The following is a 22,197-nucleotide window of genomic DNA, read 5'->3' as shown; positions in this document are numbered from 1 at the left end:
CGTAAATCACAAAATACTCGTTCTCGATAGTCATCGAATAACTCACAGACAATGCCCGATACTCTAGACGTGCCCGCAAACATAAACAGAAGCAACGTTCACATTAAATCACTACTGCTGCAGAAAACGACAACAATCATTACTAATACCTTTATGATTTCATATGCAGACTTGTCACGCTTGCACTTTGGCGAAAAATAAAATATCAAAAATAATAAACGCTGTGAGTCATATCGTACCCATCGATCAGTATAAGAAAACAAAAAATAAAGAATTAGAGAAATTGGATATGTCTAAATGTGTTATAAAAAATATTTCGATATACCTACGTCCCAAGCAGAACCCTTTTTTGGTGCAAAACATTTTACGGGGCCTTTTTGATGGTAAACAACTCCTCCCTTTCTCCAAATGATATAATAGCTTCTTCATAGTACCACTCTGCACACAAACGACACTACAAAACGATTCCACGGAAAGCGGTACATATCGGATGTAGGTGACGCACTGTGACTGCACATCGTTTTGAAGTTCAATTCAGTACACCTCGAACTTCACTGTTTAAGAATTCTTTCATTTGGAGAACTGCGCTTGTGTGGAATTCCAACTTGAATCGCTACTTTGTCACAGGCACCGCTCTTAGAGTTCCAATAATTGAAAATATATTGCGGCAGTTGTATCGACAAGAGCTTATGCAGGAATAACTTCAGTGAAGAATCCTGCACTAACACCTGTCGGATATAATCCAACGCCCTTCGTGGTATTAGCCAGAGGAGTAGTTGTTTTCTAATAGGTGTCGGTCCATAAACCTACAGCGTGAGGAGTTGAGACTGGCCAGAATTGTACAGAAAAATCACTTTTCGTACTGATGTTCACGATCTGAACATCAGATTTAAGGGTACTCTTACCCCACCTAGTTTTAAAACTTTTAGCTATAATATATGCCATGTGACCATGTGACTTCAAGTATAATCTTCCCAGTAATGCCAGTAGCTGCCCAGTAACTGTCTCTGTAAAGGACGACTTCTCCAGCATCATAGTAGATATTTGAACAATCCCTTTTTTTCATGTATTACTTTCCTGTCTTAGCCTAGGTAGGTTGAGTGGAAAAACAACTCAGTAGTACTTGTGCTGTGTTGAACTTCGCTTTTTGTTATATCAGCAACTAGCTCTGTAATTTATTTAAATATTTGTATGTAACTACAGCAGCTAAACAATAAAGACGATCATTATTTTTTTTCGCCGTAGTGTGCGCTGGTCAGGCCCTATCCCCTGAAGCCCCGATACATTCGGGAGGGCGCGCCAGCATTATCAACCAATGACCACTCCCCACACCGTGGGGTAAGTGATCATTGGGTCCGAAAATCATGTGCCCTGAGCAAGCGCAGTGAGCCAAGAATGACAGCCTTCTGCATCTGTGCGGCTAAGATTTCTGTCTTAGTGCGGCAAGCCGGTATGAATTCAAGATTCGAAAGAAGAGAGGGGACCATTCCACCAAGGACTCCGATAATCAGAACAACCAACTTGACAGAGTGATCTGGATAGAGTCTGCGGAGTTCGAAGACGATCATTATTATTATTATTACTATTGTTAGTTATACTCTTATGTTTCGAAACTAAGAACATTTGTCGCTAACAAATGAATATTACTGTCAAATATTATATTTCTAACATAAATCCATATATCCTCAATGAACTTTTGCTTATTGGAACAATAAAGATTATTATCAATAATAAACGCGATGAATCATGAACCCTTCAATTGGTTCAAAGAAAAAAAGAAATATTTCCACATATTTATCACTCAATGAGATCTGATACCACGAATCGTGCAAAGCGATACGATTTCAATAAAACGCATCGTCAGCACAACAATAATAATTATGAGTCGCCTGCGACCTGCTATTTAGTATTTTTTATGGATTATATAACAGCGTGTGAAGGCGCCGAACGCCCACATAGATTTTTTTTGTATTAAATTCGCTGTGCGGTATTCAGTTTCAACACCCTGTGTATTGGTTTCGTCTGACTGGAATATTTCTCGGTACTAATGCTGGTTGGTTCATCAGTTTTGTGACAAGTTTTGCAGAAAAACGCAGGGCCATAGAAGCTTCTATACAACAAATGGTTCTTATTTGAGAATTGCCGCAAGTCAGACTGGATATTTGTACATTTTTTTACTAAACTTATTGAAAATTTGAAAACCTCAGTATCAATAGTACTAAAAGGGCAAACGGTGACCTCTGGCGTTGAATTAGTAGAGAACAAGCACTTTTCCAAATCTGGTGATTGAGAAAAGTTCTTGTTTTGGATCAATATTACTATTCGGACTATTAGCTTTCTTGTTTGTTATTAAATTCTCAATAGAGAGTTAACTTTTTTTTCGAAGAAGCAACTGTTTCTCAAAACCATTACATTATAACTACATTATCTTGGAACTGTTATGATTAGCAAAAGTCCATTCAATTCTGCGCTATAAAATAATTGGAAAGATGATTGTGAACGAAATAATACCGAAATGACTTCGAGTATTTGTCTTCATTATTGTAACGATGTATGTGGAAACTTATCTAGCGGCAATTTCATCAGCAGCAAAAACTACTGATCCTGTACCACATAATAACTTTATGGAAGATTAAGGTTTTGTATATCGACTATAGGTAGGAACTAATGTGTTGACAGTATATCCAATTCTCAGACCGGCATATTTGTGAACACACTGTGCGATAGAGCGCAGAATGGGCTCAAATTAATAGAAACATGATGTAAGGAACACTCACTGTCGATTCATCCCAAGAACACTGAAATGCTCCTTTTCACCAGGTAAAGAAGTTTATTGGGCTTGAAACCTTCCGAAATCTTCAAAAGCAAACTAAACTTCTCTGAAGAGGTGAAATACCTTGGTACTATCCTCCAGAGGAAGCTAACATGGAACTTCTACCTACAGAGTAGAGCAAAAAGAGGATATGTGGCTTATGAGCAATGTCGGAGGACAGTGGGACGCGCATGGGGTCTTTCACCCCGTGCGGTCACCTGGATCTACACTGCAATAATAAGACTTATGTTAACGTACGGAGCCATTGTATGGGGACCGAAAGTTCTACAAGCAACGGCTATCCAAAAATTATATCAAATACAGCAATTGACTTGTTTGAACATCACAGGAGGCATGAGAGCAACACCAACCGCGGCAATGGAATTAATTACTGGTCTGACCACTCTGTACCTGTACGTTAAGGAGGTTGCGTTAATAGCCATGTTACGATTGCGTATGGCTGGTGTAAACCTCGAAGTAGAATGGGCCAATTGAGGCTGAGCCTATGGCGAGAAGCGCTCACTGCACAACCTCTGCTGCAGGAAAGCAGTGATGTAATTGAACCCAGGTTTGTGTTCAGTAAACCCAACAAAATATAAATGAAACAGAACACAGAGTCAGATGCTACAAATGCATTACGCATATATACAGACGGCTCAAAAACCCAAGAAGGCTCAGGATGTGGAATGTACTCCAGATAACTATGCCTTAAGGATTAAGTGGGGAATGGAAAAAAATCAGAGTAGTTCAAACAGAACTGGCTGGTATCTCAATCGCCACAAAAGAAATAACCAGGAAAGAAATTTCTGGCAAAAACATAACAATCTTCACCGATAGCAGACAAGTCCTACGTGTTACCTCAGGGTAAGTACTAGAGTGCTACCAAGATTTACCCAAAGCCTCGGTAGATGATAACATTATCCCGAGGTGAATTAATGGGAACGACAGGAGTAAAGGTAATCGCATTGCCGACTCTTTAGCCAAGGAAGCGGCTGGACTAAGAGTATTAGGACCCAGTGGCACCTACGGTCTGATGACGTCGACAATTGCGGAACTAGCCAAATGTTTCACCCATGCCTAAAGAGGTGGGATGAAATCAAAGGATGCAATCTTGCCAGGATCACACTGGGCGACCCTGGGAAGCTGGCGCCGAAGAAATATCTGGCGATGACCGGGAAAAATCTACGCTTAACAATAGGATTTCGGACTGGACACTGTCAACTAAGGAAACACCTCCAGAATGTGGGGCTAGTGAACGCACCTCTATGCAGGATGGTCAACAGGAAGATGAAACTGTCAGGCATGTCCTATACGAGTGTCCGGAGTTATCGTCAATAAGAGAGTGTGTGTTCGGCGAGTCTTGGCCTACACCTGCCGATATAAAGGTGATGTTTCCCAGTGACCTGTCCACCTTCCTGGAAAGGACAGGATGGACGATGCCCTAGGAGGACAACTCCTCGGGAGAATGTACAATGGGTCACATGTGGCCTAAGTGCTGTGGGCCTACACTCATCTTCCCTACTCTACAGATACAGAAACATATATCGGAAGCATTTCAATGCAATACTGAAGAAGAGATAAATAGCTGATCGATACAACTGAATGCGAAACATAGGTTATGTTTATTGTTTTGTGATTTGCTGGAGGACAATTTATTTTTATTGTCATTTTGCAAAGCATGTTGATGGTATTGTCCACATGATCAAATCTTTACTGTACTATGTTTTAACGTATTCACACTTCATTGTGTGAGATTTTCACTAAACAGTTTATATGTTTAATGTAGTTTTCCCAAAATAAATTAGACTCATTTTATGTTATCTTTTATCGGTTTGCCAAAACTAGTCTCAAATAGTTTACTAGCAGTTTGGAAGGTTCTTTCATACTGAATTTTTATAACTCTGATTACACCCGGAGTGTTACTTTCTTCAATATTCATAGTAAGATTGACTCCCAGTCACTAAAACCCTAATGACTATGTCATGGAGTTTATATTCTCCTGATGATGCTGCTGTAGGTGACGAAACTGACAAAAGCTCTTTGACTGTGGCAAAATCAACTTTTTGGGATCCTCGATAAACTTTTCTTCTTATGACTGTTTTCGGCGTTTTTATATGATTATTATTATTGTCCTATAATTCAAAGATATTGAGAAAGATTTTGATGTACAGAATATCTGTTTGGCTTATGAAGTCTCTGGAATAATGGATTTCTAGTTATTCTGTAGAAAAACACACAGTAAAACAATTTTATGCATTTAATTCAAAAGTCTTTTGAAACGGTCAATGTGCATGAGCGGGTTTTTCTTATCTCAACCAGTCACGTGGTAAAAATTTGTTAATTCCCATAAACCACTATCACCAATCCATTTGTTATATTTTTCGATCTTCAATGTGTATGTTACGTCACCCAAAAATTGTAGAAATTAGAGAATCCAGTAATGAGTAAAAAAACGTGTTAAACAATTTTTTCCGACTAATGTAAAATTAATAACCCCGAGTTAAATGGCCTTCCAAGTTTGTGCAGTTCGTTTTAAATGGTTTTATTTTCGCTGGAAAAGGTAATAATGTGAACGGTTCAAGTTCGACGGTTCATCTACATTAGTTTTAGATCGTTATTGAACGCATTGCACGTAACTTACTCGAGATCATGATATTTTCAGTAAACATTTTTCGTTTCAATGAGAGGAAACTTCCTGTTATCACTACATAATCTACATTTTTTGTCAAATTCAATCATCTCAGTCAGTTTCAGAATAAACCCTGGATAGACATCAATTCTCCTACACCCATAGCTGGAAATAATGATCAATCTTGGGGTGATGCATACAACGTAGACTCAATACATTCCAACAATTCTTACGATATAATAATCAATAAAAAATTCTAAATAGACGCTCATAAATCAATCCAAATTCATGTAGTACTTGGGGGTTTACTCGATCTATTCAAATGAGGAAATCGATAAGTTTTCCGGAATGAAAACAAACAATTTACATGTTTATTTTTATAACAACGTAATAGAACTCTTCGAAACGAAATATTCTAAAACGATTAGCACATTCTATCAAAACGCGATTAACCTAACGAGGAGAATGAATGTTTTAATTATTATGGATTTTAGGACGTTTACCTCAAGGTTAATTTGATATTGTGATTTCAAAAACAACACCTCACGATTTGATCTCCACAAACTTCATTTGAAAAATCTAAATAAGTGTAAAACATTTAAGGGGGTGATTCCTCATCGAAAAAAAGATAGGATCTTTCATATAAAGAAATTTCATTGGAGCATCCCTTGTCAAGATACAGCCCCTCAAAGGGGGTACATAAAATTTGTATAACAATTTTTTTCATAAGCACTAAAAAAGTTACAATATTGAAATTAACCTGACGTTTTGCACTACCAAAAAGACACTTAGCCAGAAATTTATTTGGTTTACCCCATGGTTGTAAGGGGTGGCAAACGCAACCCCTAAAATTAATTTCCAATGTAACTTTTTGTCTTATTATTTGTTTATCATTTAAAAATTTATTTCCAATAGCCTGTTTCATTCTAAACAAAAAATGTCTCTTGGGTTTTTTGCCCAAAATAAAGCAGTTCGCAGCAAAAAATTATTTTAGGAACAACTACAGAGATACATCGTCATAAATGCGAAAATACGAAACTAATGTATCTAGTAGGTCGCTATTAGCGATAGTGACAATTAAATTGGTATGACGCTGTCACTTTGTGAATTTTCAAAATTGAATTAATACTAATTGTGTGTTGTTGTTCTGTTCCTAATTTGTTACTTTAATAATTCACTTGATATTAAAATGGCATACAGAAATTAGGAAATGGCTGAAATGCATTACGTTTACGGTCTCTCGCAGAGGAAATGGGTTAGAAGCTTCTAGAAGATATGTTGAAAAGTATCCTCAACGGCAGCATCCTTCACATTGAATATTTGCTCGACTTCATCAACGATTACGAGAATATGGTTCATTCGACAAAAGAACGCAGGATTGTGGTCGCCATCGAGAAGTACGAACACCACAGCTTGAGGAAGCAGTACTTAATTTGATTGAAGAACAACCTGCTACTAGTACTAGAAAGATTGCTTTCCAGCTGAATGTTGATCATATGACGGCATTTTTAATTTTGAAGGAGCAACTCTTATACCCTTACCATCTGCAACGAGTACAGGCACTGTTACCGCGAGACTTTCCGAACCGTCTTGAATTTTGCAATTGGATGCTGGAAATTATTAGAAGAAATTGTGACTTTCTGAAGACGATAGAATTCACAGACGAATGTAGTTTTTCTCGGGACAAGATTATAAATTTTCATAATTACCGCATATGGGCTGATGAAAACCCTCACGCTTTTGTCGAAACTAACCATCAAGAACAGTTTTCTCTTAACGTGTGACTCAGAGTTATTGGGGATGATTTAATTGGGCCTCATTTTCTACCTCCTCGATTAAATGGTGAGGCATACGTTCAATTTTTAAGAGGAGTGCATCCAGTACTGCTGGAGGAAGTTTTTTTCGGCGTCAGAAAGGATATGTTTTTTATGCATGATGGGGCTCCCGCCCATTTTAGTCAAGTAGCACGTCAGCATTTAACTGAAAAATATGCAAATCAGTGGATAGGTCGAGGAAGACCACAGAACTGGTCCACTCGATCCCCGGATCTCAATCCTCTTGATTTCTCTATTTGGGGCCATTTACAGGATTTGGTTTATCGTACTCCTATTCGCGATGTAGAGGACTTAAGAAACCGCATCATCTATGCGTGCAGGGTGATCAGAGAGACTCCAGAAATATTTGAGCGAAAACGTGGCTCAATGCGCCGACGTCTATACGCATGCGTAATGTCGGAAGGTAGACATATTAAACATTTACTATGATTTCTACATGTTGTTTGTTTTGTTATCAATAAATCAGTTTTCTTTATTACCCTTTAATCGTTTAATGCAGGTACTAAATACAAAATAACAATAAATCCAGTTCGCATTTATGACGATGTATCTCTATAGTTGCTCGTAAAATAATTTTTTGCTGCGAACTGGTTTATTTTGGGCAAAAAACCCAAGAGACATTTTTTGTTTAGAATGAAACAGGCTATCAGAAATAAATTTTCGAATGGTAAACAAATAATAAGACAAAAAGTTACATTGGAAATTAATTTTAGGGGTTGCGTTTTCCACCCCTTACAACCATGGGGTAAACCAAATAAATTACTGGCTAAGTATCTTTTTGGTAGTACAAAATGTCAGGTTAATTTCAATATTGTAACTTTTACAGTGCTTGTGAAAAAAATTGTTATACAAATTTTATGTACCCCCTTTAAGGGACTGTATCTTAACAACGGATGCCCCAATGAAGTTTCTCTATATGAAAGATCCTATCTTTTTTTCGATGAGAAATCACTTCCTTGAATGTTTTACACTTATTCAGTTACACCCTGTATAATCACGACATGTTTCGCTAGTACAGTAGCTTTCTCAAGTTTCTCTCATTCATATACTTGAGAAAGCTACTGTGCTAGCGAAACATGTGATTATATTTTTCAAATAAAGTTTGTGAAGATCAAATCGTGAGGTGTAGTTTTTCAAATTACTATGGATCTTTATCAAGTAAAGCCCGAATCAAACAAAAAAAATTATATTGTGACGACTGAACACAAATTGATATGTGGTCAAATTCACATACTGCTACTATTAAGTAAATATAAAAGAGGAAATTAACGATATTTAATGTTTTGTAAAGTTCAGTCATATTGTTCCGAATATACATTTCAACTTTCTGATACAATAGCTTCAAACTTTAGGGTTAGGTTAGGTTGAGTCAGAAGTGAATGGTTCTATTCGACCCTCCACCGCAACTCACCGCGTAGTTCATCCCTACTGTAGTCCTACAACTGTTTGGTATCAAGCTTCGAAGGGTGAATCAATCCTGGGTGAATGAATCCTGGAAGATTTTGCCAGAAGTTTATGAATCTTCTTCCATATTTGTTTGACAAAGGTTAAAGCGATGTCAATGACGGTTTTGGTCCAACAAAGCTGCTTGCAACACCCTCCTTTGCAAGCAAGGAAGTCTGCAGCCTCATTGCCTTCCAGGACAGTATGGCCAGGAATCCAATCCAGAGACAATTTGTTCAATCTTCCTATTGAGGAGAGTCGTTTTTGGCAATTTGCTATAAAAAAGACGTTACTCGATAGGAGCCAGGAGTATGCGGTAGGATTCTGCCAATCTCTCCGAAAACAATTCAATAGCATAGCTTTTCGCTTGTAATACAGTCGCGTAGCTCCCTAGGCAGGTTGAAATCTCTGTTCTGGGTCTGCGACTGAAAACACCTGCACCAGAACCTGAAGCAACTGTGAACCAACAACCATCTTCTCTCAATATTTCCTTAATCCAGAGAATTCAGTCCTCTCTACTCAGGAAAAGTACTGTATAAGGTAGTTCGTAGTTGACAGTTGGAGGCATAATGTCAGAGGTCATTCCTAGAATGCTGTGACTTCCACTGTCAATCAGCAGTTTATTGTACTCTGCGTTAGATTGGGAAAAACAGAAAATATAGAATATGTGAAAGTATGATTATCATATGACAATAAAGTGCACAATCGACAAAAACTTTGAGTTGAAGTTGAAGTGGATGAACAGTTATCCTGAAAATATTCTAGGTAAAGCAAGCTAGTATACAAACTGGTCAAAATCTAAATATGAAGCGGACGCTAAAATATTTTATGTGGTTAGAGCACCTGGACAGTCTTACAGTAGAGTTTGCTTTCCTGTATGGCACAAAGATGTTAATTTGAGGCCTCAGCGAAACTAGCGAACGACGAACTCAAAAATGACAATTGAAATACGGCTTATAAACCAGCCCATACATGGAGTTAGAACTAGTTAAGGGGTATCCAAAAGCATTGATGTCTTTCCAGATCAGGAAATTTGTATCTCTACAAAGGGACAGCCTGAGAAAACACCTGAAGAACTGTTTCAGTCGAACAGGGATAGGCTTATATCGAAAAAACTGACAAACCTGATAATGGACGAAACGAAAGCAAGAGTGGAATTTCAAAGAGAAAAACAGAATTTCAACATATGCTCTCCTTGCTTTACCTCTCAACCGAGGGGTAAAGTAAGGAGACCCCATGTCATCTACACTATTCAATCTAGTACTAACACTGTCTACTGGGTTACATGTACAGAGGGAACATAACCAATATTTTCTAACATCGTCGCGTATGTTGACGATAATAGTGAAAAACAGAATCAGCGTTATTAAAGCAATTCTTGAAATAGAAATTGAAGCAAATATAAGTTAACTGCATATAATAGCAGGGGAGCCCACGATGCAAAATGAAGATTTACTCGAGCGTCATTGAGACATTTTAGGTTGCAAAGCTTAGATGATGAGAAGAAAAAAATATTATATAATATATACCTTTTCATCAGTGGGGGAAGCGGCTATAGATTTTTAAATATGTGAAAAAATACTGTTGCATGGACATACTCGAGCGCGTCAGATATTGATAGCATTAATGTCCTACGTATTTTTAATAATGTTGATATGTTATTCTGATCGTTTGCATGATGTGGGTGGTTGTAGGTAAGGGTTAAAAGTGAAAAGAAAAAAAATTAATCGAGGGCGTCAGATATTCTAAAGGGGTGTTAAGTGCAACAAAAAAAGCTCTCATTCAATAATCTGACGATTTCGATTTGACGCAAACTCGCGGCCATTATTATAATGTGCAAAAAAAATCGCCATTTCGAAATACTCAAGCATGTCAGATTGAGATATATATGGTTCATCTTTATGTTTTAGACGTGCTGTCTGATAATCTGACGATTATCTAGAGGGATTCGCCTAATCTGACAAAAACAATATTTTTTTTCAGTTTTTTTGTTAATTCATTGAACTTGATTAATTGAAAAGATCAGGAAATAGCATTCAAATAAATACGTTTTTTAAGTAGAATACTTGTATTTATTAGAAAATAATTTTAAGAAAATGCTCAAAACAATTTGATATTTTATAATCAATTGATTAATGAATGAAGAAGAGAGAAATGGAACTTTCTATGTTTTCACCACTTTTATTTGTGACTAACGTTACTGCAGTTTCGTTCAAACTTATATAATATATAAGGACATTTTCAAACTTATTCAAATAAAAGTGGTAAAATATAGAAAGTTTAATTTCTCTTTTCTTCATTATAATTTCCTACCACGTAGTAACGGCTACATCCATCAATCAATTGATTAATTAATCATCATCTTCATCTTCATCACGAACGAGTCTCTGTGATCAGCTGTGATGGCGTCATGGCAACATAATTCAGAGTGGGGACGGAGTAAGAGAGTAATAGATAGAGAAAAAGTGAATAGAGAATAGAGGAATATAAACTTGGTGAGGAAAATATAGGTATCACACAGCTGCACGCATTAAACTTTAACGACGAATCTTTGTTATTTCGGCTTGCGGAAATCGGCAGATTCTATATTTTTCGTTATCTTTGAATCATTTCCTTCAAAATGAAAAAAAAAATAGCTACGCTCGAGAATGTCGAAATGACGTTATTTTTTTACAACTTTGCAGCCCTCCCCTTTCTTTACGTCACTCTCAAATTGTCAGATTACTGGAATATACACTTTTTAGCAGGTGATTAACTCACCCTACCTTAATCTGACGCGCTCGAGAATTCCTCATGATCAATTTTTTTTACTAATCTGATCCTATCCCTCACAGGCGGCCTTATATATGGGGCTCATATTTGGTGAAGGTACTTAACCAGGCACAAGGTATCCCCCTGTATATTAACCTGCCGCGCTTTAGTAAATCCTGAAATCCCCGCTTGGGCTCCCCTATTATAAATGATAAGTGGAAAAATACATGAAAGTTAACAAACAAGAAGAAGAGAAGCATCTGAAAACCGACAACTTCAAGAAGGACCATAAAGCATTGAAAATGAAATAATGGAAAGAGAAATACAGAATCGGGAATATATGAAAATAAATAGTAAATTAGACAGGACCCAATGGATGGTATGGTAATCATGATATAGGAGAGGACTTATCTACCTAAAAAAAACTCCATTTGAATGGATAGAACCGGGATAATAATAATGATGATGAAGGGTGTTAAATTGTGGGATGAAATTATTAGACACGCAATACAATGTAAATTGATGTTTCCTGATTTTTTGTAAATACTCACAATAGTAGTAACTGTCAGTTCTATTGTTGCTTTACGAATTTATTTCTTCCGTATTCATTGTATGAACATCGAGGGTTGTTTTTCATTCGAGTATGAAGACACAAGCTTCTAATGACGGAAATTCGAATTCGCTCTAATGCATTCGCACGTGCACCCATCGCACACTTCTCTCCAAGAAATCCTGTTAATTTTCAATTGGACATTAGACATTACCGGTACAAGAAGTTGTACTTTAAGTTCGACCGGTGTTCGAAGCTTGTGCTCAGGCACGCGACAAATTTGTTCCACTACATCGAATTCCTTCTTCGACAAACGTTTCCGGTCGAAGAATAGGATAATGGTTTGGTTTTGATCGCATGTAAGGCGGAGTCATCGATTTTCTACGAATTATTTATGGCCCCAGAAGAGATTGTGAAGCAATGGTTTATGAATGCAATTCATTCATTGTTCGTTTTGACCGAAGTTTTTTGCGTCTTACTTCCTCTTTTTAACATGAAAAACACTTCTGAAGAAAGTATTTCTCTACCTGCTGAAATAATAGAACCTGATATTATAATAAGTATAAGTAAAATATTAGCAAGAAGAGTACTTAAGCTAATGTTCTTTTGCCTAAAAGAGATAAATGATTACTGAATAAATAGGTAGAATGACTTCTTTATTCAAAGCAAAATATTTTTCTTGCCATTATTTCATTTGATAATAATAATAATAGTGATACTGTTTATTCAGATTCAAATCACAAAAAGTAATACATACAGTTGAATAAACATCGTAGAAACTACAGAAATGTCAGATGTTGCTTATATGTGGTGAAAAGGAGATCCAAAGGAAAAACATTATTATATGATAAATATTTAAGTATGGGAATGAATTATATAAAGGGGATTTGCATATGAAAATAAACTACTCAATATATGAAATTAAAAACACATAAGATATTATAAAATCACAATTGTAAAATACGCGTACTATTAATAATATATAAAAACATGTTGAAATCGATATGGATGTTGTTGAAAATGGATGTGATATATATTACCAAAACGATAGTGCCCATATATACACATACTTACATACATATATGAACACATATGTATTGCAGAATTGTAAGTGGACAATATAGCAAAGGTACGTATGTTTTTTTCCCATCTACTGAAATAGACGTAGAAGTTCAAGTCTGTGACTTTGAAGAATATACTCTTTCTAATCTTTTTTGAAGCGATTGATATTTGAGATAGATTTTATATTTTCAGGAATTCGGTTGTAGAGTTAAGACGCAAAGTAAGTAAATGATCTTTGAGTAACGACCCTGACCATTAGGGGTGTAGAATACTAATCCCTTTGGCGGGTGTGGTACTGAAGTGAAGGAAGCGATGCCGTATGTCTATTTGTATGATATTTAGTGCTAGAGCATAAAAAATACAACTGTCGTATGTCTAACAGACGAGTTTCGATGTATAATTTATTAGATTTTTTAGAGAATATAAATTAAAGAAAATGCCTTTGCATAATTTCAATTTGAGAAATATGAGTATTTAAATTGAAGGGGTTATATTTTTTAGGAGTGATTAATTTTTGGGAAAGAAAGTTTTTGGCTTTCTACTACTCCATCTTGATACAAAAAAAAGGATGAGGGAGTCTTCCAAAAAAAGGAAGGAAGTAACTCTATACATGGACGTGTAGATCATGCAAAGAAGTAACTTTCAGACACAAACTGAAAGAAAGTCCTCCTGAAACATCTACTTTCATATAAACATTGAATTATACGAAAGAAAAAATTCTTTCGAAACAAATACTTCTATATGAACACTGAATTATACAGAAGATACTTTTCTCTACTCAGTTTGTATTTCAAATATTCGTTGTGGAATAAAAATCAGATATCATTCACATGAGTTCTACTTTAAATGAATGGTAAGAAATTGCACTTACATAGAACACTGCCATCCTCACTGGTCTACACCGATGTTTCGCCTTAAGACACTTGGCCCAAGGCTCTTCAGTACCAAATTGGATAACATTATAGAAAATACACACACTTCATTCATGAATTACGAATTTTCAATGTCACGGAATAAGCTTGATCTGCTTATGTCATGAATGTGAATGAATGTCATAACGATGTCATCGATGACATAAGCAGATCAAGCTTATTTCGTGACATTAAAATATGGTAAAGTGGAACTCATGTGAATGATATCTGATTTGTATTCCACAACGATTGTTTGAAATACAAACTGAATAGAGTATCTTCTGTATAATTCAGTGTTCATATAGAAGTATTTGTTTCGAAAGAATTTTTTCTTTCGTTTATATGTTTATATGAAAGTAGCTGTTTCAGGAGGACTTTCTTTCAGTTTGTGTCTGAAAGTTATTTCTTTGCATGATCTACACATCCATGTATAGAGTTACTTCCTTCCTTTCTTTGGAAGACTCCCTCGTCCTTCTTCTTTTTTTGTATAAAGATGGAGTAGTAGAAAGCCAAAAACTTTCTTTCACAAAAATGACTATGTAATGCTACTATTCCATAGCGGATATGGCTTTCCACCAGCGAGTAGTATAAAGTTTTGAGCATTGTACTTCCATTTAATTCATTTTTTTAAAGAAGCTTTTGCTATAGGTTCATCTGAATCAACTTTTAGCAAAACTATAAACTATATGAACAATCTATTAAAAACACTTTTCCAACATTGGAACCGTAATTTTGTTCTGATGTTGGGAAAGTGTTTTAGATAGATTCATTTCATGCCAGAGGTTATAGTACAAACTATCAAGTATATGAACAATATTAAATTATAATTAATGATAACAATTTTCAGTAGGTAAGTATGATTAAATTTCATTAGAATTGATCCTCAATTCTGTGCAAAATTTATTACTTCGAATTTTTTGGTTTTGTTCTTCTTAATCCATCCATTTCTGCTAATGCATAATTAACATAGTTCCTCAACAACAAGAATACATTCGCTAATTTATAAAGACTCAGAAGTATTTCATGTACCTCATAGAAAATGAAGATTACCGAAGTAAATATGTACAAAATTCTGCAATTATTTCACGAACAGAATTTTTCAAGTATGGGGGATTCAACCTGATAACCTCTGCCGGTGCGTGCTAGATATTTTTTCATGTGGCTTCTATAAATAAGAACGTTTTTGGCTTTCTACCACCCCATCTTGATACAAAAAATTGCGGGAATTTTCCAAAGAAAGGAAGGAAGCAATAAATTTCAAAAGAAGTACATAGATGTGTGGATCATGCAAAGAAGTAACTTTCAAATACAAACTGAAAGAAAAAGCCCTTCTGAAACAGCTAATACTTTCATATAAGAACTCATTCGGAAAACTGCGTTTATGTGGAATAAACTTCCGGATAACGTTTTTCCGAATGAATTCGATCTCCAGTGATTCAAATCCAATGCTTGTCCTTTATCCTTGAAAAAAAAATTGAAAACTTCTTTGGAAACAAATATATGAAAACTGAATTATACAAAAAGCCTTTTTTCTACTCAGTTTCTATTCCAAACATCCGTTTTGGAATTGAATCAGATATTATTCACAGGATTCCTACACAATATATTGAATGAAAGATAAAAATTTCACATACATAGAACACTGTCATCCTCACTGGTGGACATTGATGTTTCGCTGTCTGTATTCTTCCTCTGCTTGGTTTTTCGACAGTCCACGATATCATTCCTAGTCAAGGAAAATAATATTTTCTCTCCTTTGCAAAGAAATTAGGTGTTTCTGTTGTGGCATTCTTGCAAACATGTCTTTATAACATACTTTTTTCCTGAGTCTTGATCCTCATGCCAACTACTTACCGATACGTTACCACCCAACTGAATATGTAGGTGGTGTTGATATGTATGGTACATTTGAGAGCATGTATCCACACGTTGAGTAAGTGGTATCATTTTAGATGTCTGGTGGATCGTCATGGCTCTACAACATTCCACAATGTGAAAAATAAACAGAGCTAAATCAACAGAGAATCTGCTGAAGCATAATCTAGGGCAAACTTAATATTTAATCTCAAAAAGTTACTCTGTAATACAAACCACGAAGAGTCGAATTAATGAGAAATGTCATTTACGAATTTGTAGCCAAACTTTGGATTGAACTTCGGTTTGATATTTATGACACCTTAGTAGAGTCTCTGTTGATGTAGATTTATTTATTTTTCAGATACTGGAAGATCAAAAAATTCAGAATTGTTTTATAGTAAAGCATAAAGAAAGTTTATACTATGGCATTCTTGAAATTGAGAATCAGTGCTAGTATAATTTTGTTGGGTATTATTGTTTGCAACGTGTTTCTACTAGCAAATGAAATATTATCGGTCCTAGCGTCCTTCTGATAATATTACGATTTTACTTGAAATTCTGCTCTTTTCTCGGATATTCAACCGCAGAACATTAATAAAACAAATGACAAGGGGCCTGTTAACACCAGTACTGATAAAAAATCATATTTACGGCTGTATCATAACGACAGTATTTTGTAAAACAGATAAAGAGTGCATAATAATAGTGTAATCAATTGCTTGTTTATATAACAAGTAATACTTCCGGTTAGGTGTTTCCAATATGCAACCGAAACGAATAATTATAAAATTCGGCAGCAAAACAATCCTTTTTTTTTCAAATATTTATCTTTCGGCATATTTCCTATATGTTACCGTATCACGTTTCAAGTTTATAAATACGGATTTTACCGACCTAAGCGTTAAAGTTATAACGTCTGGGTATCAGTCTAGAATGCTAATTGTGCAACAATAACTTTTCTCTGGCTTCATCGCAGAGGAATAAAAATGAAATATATCTCCTGTAGCGCATTGGCAATAGTAGTAATGGTAATAATATATTCACTGTGAAACCCCTGTTGTATAATGAATCTATTGAAAATACTTTTTCCATACCTGAGCCAAAATATTCTCCCGACGTGCGTTTCGTTAACCAAACTTGCATCATCAGGAGATGACTACAATTGAATCTTACAACTAGCTTACAGATTTTATATGCATCTTTTCGAACCACCATCTTCAATATTGAGGGGTCATCAAATGAAGATAATCAGATAAGGGTCATTGATGAATTCTTAGTATTGATTATTGTGTTATATTGTTATTGTATTTTTCTTTCTATTCATATTTCAATAACTACCTGTCATGATCCTCAATATAATAATAAACAACGGGCTCGTTGGAACGGGAACTTTGTCACTGTCACTGTGTTAGATTTCTAAACTTTTGTAGGCATCTGAAAACCTATTGTCATGTACCGGGCTCGAAAATTTTAAGTATTCATCATTTCTTCTGTGAGTACTCTGGTCTATGAAACCGAATATGTGAAACATGTTCCTTGTAGCTAGTTGCTACAGTCCACTAATTTTGACCAACATAGGTACTTTTTATTACCATCTTCACGGTCACAAACGACTAGTTTTGTACCTGATGACAATAATCATTACGTTCACTTGAAACAATCCACTCAAAAAATAAAAAATTGTATCTGGCTGCGCTGATGAACTCAAAAGTGGCATATATAGGTTCTGAACCAGTTGTGGATGTGTCCAAATCCTGGATCAAATCCAAAAATGTGTAAAAAAAAATAATAGAGTGTAGCAGAAACGCACACAGTGAAACATTTATAAAGAGATCGCTCTGGAAGAGAAAGGAAGTGCTCCAACAAAGCAGCGATCGGTTAGCGATAGGATATTATCTTTATTGGCTGTAGACAATGCCCCAAAGGAACAGAGATAGCTCATGATGTTTAATGCGAATGCAAGGACTTTATGAAATGAGCTGTGAGGATTTCGATACAACTATGTTGGTCAAACTAAGCGGATAAGAATGACTCGCTTCATGGAACATGTTTGACACAGAAGATTTTGAGAACGGCCACAGAATAAGTGAGGAATGTTGGAAGTACTAAATGACAGTAGGTTTTCAGATGCCTTCAAAAGTTTGAAAATCAAAAAAAGTGGAATGATATCTATGAGCAGCGATAAGCCTGTTGCTAATTCTCTCACAGGTAATCATTGATATATGAATAAGAAGTATTGAAATATAATAACAATACAACACAATAACTAAAACCAATAATTTATTAATGACCCTCATCTGATTTCCTTCATTTGATGACCCTCATTATCGACGGTAATGTTTCACCCAGGTGCATATGAAAGCTCTAGTTGGATGTAAAATGTATCTCCTCCCCTGATGTGTAGGGGGATGATGGTTCTTGTTCTTATAGTTCATATTTAGTGGAGAAGTTTATACCCATACTACTACCATTCAACAGCGGAAGAGTTTGATGATACTAACGGTAAATATTGCACTAATCCAAAGAAAATATTCGAAAAATGATGCATCCTCATAGGAATCTATTTCTTCATCAGTTCGTTCCGGAGTTATATCACTTTCCTTGAAAATATACTGAATTGGAAAGTCAGCAAAGAAACTTTTTGGGAAAAAAAATATAATAACTCCTATAAGATAGAAGGTCAAATCTAAAAATACACTTCTTAACTCTATAGAATCAAAAATGAAAAATATATGGGAAGGGTAAATAGAGTAAATGCAATAAAAACTGTTATACTGTTGTACTTAATAATAATACTTTATTGAATTCGTTGAGAGCAGCACAAAACATACTCACGATAATTAAAATTGCTAGCTAAAATTGCGGTGACTCCAGGTAGAAAATAAACGGAGGAAGTTGGTGGGACCACTGAAAAGTAGTGGAAATACTAAAAAAGTTTCTGACAAAAGAAGAAGACTAGAGAAAGAAACATTTTTAACTTCATTTTTATCAAAACAGTCTAAGACTTTGGCTTGTCAAAACATCAAATATTTTGGAGCAAGATAGGCTTGAGTTGGAAACCTAAGAACTTGACCTATCAGCGTGGTGTCTTCAACATCTTGGTTAGTAGCAGAATGCTGAGCTTGCACTAGTTGCGTGACCTGCTACTTGCTGAAAGCATATTGGATTTAACCTTACTCGTCTTTCAAGCAGGGCAAGAATGCTATATTGTGTGCAGTGTGAAAAATGAACTTACGCTTGAATCCATTTTGGGAAATTATTGGTATTACTCTTTTCTCAACCCAAATATCTACAAGCAGAGTATCTATTTTCCGCGTCCAAATAAAAAAGGAAAACTGGCAATTCATCGAGACTTGTTCAAACACAGCCAAGTGTTGGCAACCCTTGGTGAAATGATGCAATTCCAATTCTCAAAAATTATACCAACTTGACGTGATACGGCGTAAATCTTGGCAAATGATAGGAGGGAATGTCATTCAATTAAATTGGGACTGACAACCGATCACCAAGTTTTATATTAAATAAAGAAGAATTACGTCACATGATTTGATTTTCCTATTGCATTTATGCATGACGAAAAATTTGAGTATTTTTTTCAAAAATTGGACTACTTGTACCTCATATCCACGAAGCAATAGACTTGAGATAGAAGCAAACTATGAAATTTTCGAATCTTGGTGAAGATTCGTCAAAACAGTGGAAAAACAAAGAATAAAGCGATATATCATTTACTTCTTATACTAACTCATCTTACGTGTGCTGGAAGGGTTTAATAGGTATTGGATGAAGAATCTGGAAATAATTATCTACGTCGATGGTTTTTCTTGTAGTGTATTCGCGAAATTTTCAAATTTTTCATGTAATGAACTGCTCTAAATCACATACAATTTCGAATGGAAGTTAGAAAATAACCTACTTTCCACCTATCCATCTAACGAGAAGCAATGGCCTTCTCGCTTCCCCGATCTAATAACATTTCATACTACAAGAGCATAAAGATACTGAAGATAATCTGAAAAACAATGATTGTTTATTGAAATTGTGGAGTGATAGTAAGACAGGCTTGAGTTTTTACCGATAACGAATAGACTCCAAGTATCGTATGTTTCATTCCAAGCACTTACGCCAATGTTGAAAAAATGTATACTTAAATCGTGCTGAATATTAACGGGGTATTATATTTAGACGTGCGATTTCTAGCAAGGAACGGTAATCAGTGAAAATCGAAAATCCCAGCATTGGAATCTAACCAACGTTCACATATCAGTTGATTGAACGAAACACTCTCGCTAACCAACCGATTACTCTCCGACCAAGAAGATATTAATATTTTCAAAGGGAAAGTTAAGGCTCTTTACAATACGAAAATTTATTGTTATTCGGGATTTAAAATCACTCAGTATATTTATATTCCAATTCGGAGATACCTATTTATTTCTTTCACCCTCCTGAAATTCAGTATTTGAAATGATAAAGCCAAAGAGAACAATATTCATTCCTGAAGAGCCATTAAGTAACGTTCAGGAAAAATGATAAAAAACTCACCCATACCCCTATACCACCACTCCCCCACATCTCTTATTTCCACCACCGTGAAACGCAGTCCCAATTGGCAAGAGAGCTGCAACTGGGGTGACGTCACAATTCACGTGACCATACTCAGAACGAAGCAGTTGTTTTAAGTTAAGATGGGTCGTACTCTAAGTCGGCTGGGACAATTAGTGCGCTGAATGTCAGTTGTCACTAAAAGCCGAGCTCGGTAGGTCGAAGGTTGGCCGGTAGAAACGAAAAACAGTGCGCGTTCGCTCGATATCCAAAGCCTACTAGAGCCGAAGTGAGAAAGTACGTGTTCTATGGATTTGAATTTTTTGCAGCACAAGTTAGTTTTTGTTTTTTTTTTCAATTTGCGGCCCGCGTTTTTTTGGGGATGTTGGAAGCTTTATCTGATTCAGTTTATCTGGAAAGGTGATATGGATTATCGCCTCTGATAACGTTAATCTTGATTAATGATAAGATTGTTTTTATCGGGATGTCCTCTATTTTGGAAAATTTGTTGTCTATGAAGTGGGTGTATTTTTTGAAACTGGTTTTATTTTTGAAAATGTGTGAATTGGCTGGTTGGTGTATTTATACCTATATTTTTTTGGTTTCAGTCCTATGTACTCCAGAGGCCCTAGTGCTTACACAACAGGGACGATGCCTTACTACAACAGTGGCTCGCCAGAATTGACCACGCAATCATCACAATTATGGACGAATTCAGGTGAGTTCTATTTTAGTTTAATTTTTCCAAAAATAATTTATTGTTTTTGAAAACATGTTTAGGCTGCTATAATTTCTGTAAAAAAATGTCAACGATACTTTTTTCTTAACTGAAGTCGTTGTCTCGTTACTTGAAATTTTATTGATCTATTTATAATATATTTTGCTGGAACAGTTAACATGAAGCAGCGATAACAAAAAGTTACCTACTTGTATTGAATAATTTACTGATATAGGTACTGATAATGTGTTTAAAAATAAGAATCCCAGCTCTCGTATATCTTATTCAGGTTGTGCTGATAACTTCAGGGTTTGTGAAAATTAAACAAAAGAAACACTAATTGAAATAATATATATTGATTTACTATTTTATTGCTATTAAAAATGAAACAGGGTAGCTCAAAACAAATAGCGACTGTGGGATCAGCAAAAATAAATAATTGACATAATTTATAAAGTACAAATTATGATTCTCTGTAAGAAAAAATATCATATCTCTAAACTGTCACCTCGTCAAAAAGTAAATGAAATCGTGCATTGTTGTCCTCCTCTAGATAATTTTAAAAAATTGTGGGTAATTTAATTTGATTTTTGTTATTTGACAGACTGAAGTACCTACTAGACAAATATCTTCTAATCGTTCTTGAATACCTGAAAAGGATGATTTCGAATAACGAATAACTCAGCTTTCTTCTGTGAGCTTGTCAATAATGTATCAATTGTACAAATTTTTTTATTTTCAATAAGTAATAAAACAGTATATCATAGTTCAACTAGTTTGGCTCATTTTTGAGGTAAAAGTAATAGATACACAAAACACGACATGGACTATATTCATTACTTCTCCATACTTTATTGAAACTGAAATCTATGTCAGAGAAATCTTTTCCGATGTTTGGTGAAAAATAGGTCGAGTCATACCATTAGTTTTTTTACAGAGGTCTTATGACAACTTTACATGACCCTAAGTATACTTATGTTTGACTGTTGAAGCCATCAATCTTCTCTGGTGGATTGGCTTTGTTTTGAAAAACTCTTCATCATTACTAAGAATCTCAAAATCTTTATCTTTATTATCTTTATTA

General features: G+C 35.4%; 1 protein-coding gene and 2 long non-coding RNA genes across 6 annotated transcripts in view; 1 reads left to right on the top strand and 2 right to left on the bottom strand.

The window, feature by feature from the left end:
* The window catches only part of LOC111503282 (uncharacterized), a 142,664-nt gene that overhangs the window by 76,333 nt on the left and 44,134 nt on the right, over positions 1–22,197 (top strand). For all 3 annotated transcript variants that reach the window (XM_023157553.2, XM_023157551.2, XM_074184368.1), the window contains one exon: positions 21,004–21,113. In XM_023157553.2, the coding sequence (XP_023013321.1) occupies positions 21,004–21,113 (110 nt within the window). The remainder of the gene's footprint in view (positions 1–21,003; positions 21,114–22,197) is intronic.
* The window catches only part of LOC141486424 (uncharacterized), a 186,191-nt gene that overhangs the window by 123,808 nt on the left and 40,186 nt on the right, over positions 1–22,197 (bottom strand). The gene's annotated exons all lie outside the window — the stretch shown is intronic.
* On the bottom strand, positions 18,615–21,004 carry LOC141486425 (uncharacterized). The gene is made up of 2 exons (XR_012467829.1): positions 20,396–21,004; positions 18,615–18,757 (listed from the first exon to the last, which is right to left on the bottom strand). It is a non-coding gene; the product is annotated as an uncharacterized lncRNA (long non-coding RNA).

Source organism: Leptinotarsa decemlineata, unplaced genomic scaffold (genome assembly GCF_025532065.1).
Source record: "Leptinotarsa decemlineata unplaced genomic scaffold, Ldec_3_MD MMD2_tig00026354_RagTag_RagTag, whole genome shotgun sequence".
Taxonomy (NCBI): Eukaryota; Metazoa; Arthropoda; class Insecta; order Coleoptera; family Chrysomelidae; genus Leptinotarsa; species Leptinotarsa decemlineata.
Note: the sequence above shows the minus strand (reverse complement) of the source record. Positions and strands in the feature narration are given on the sequence as shown.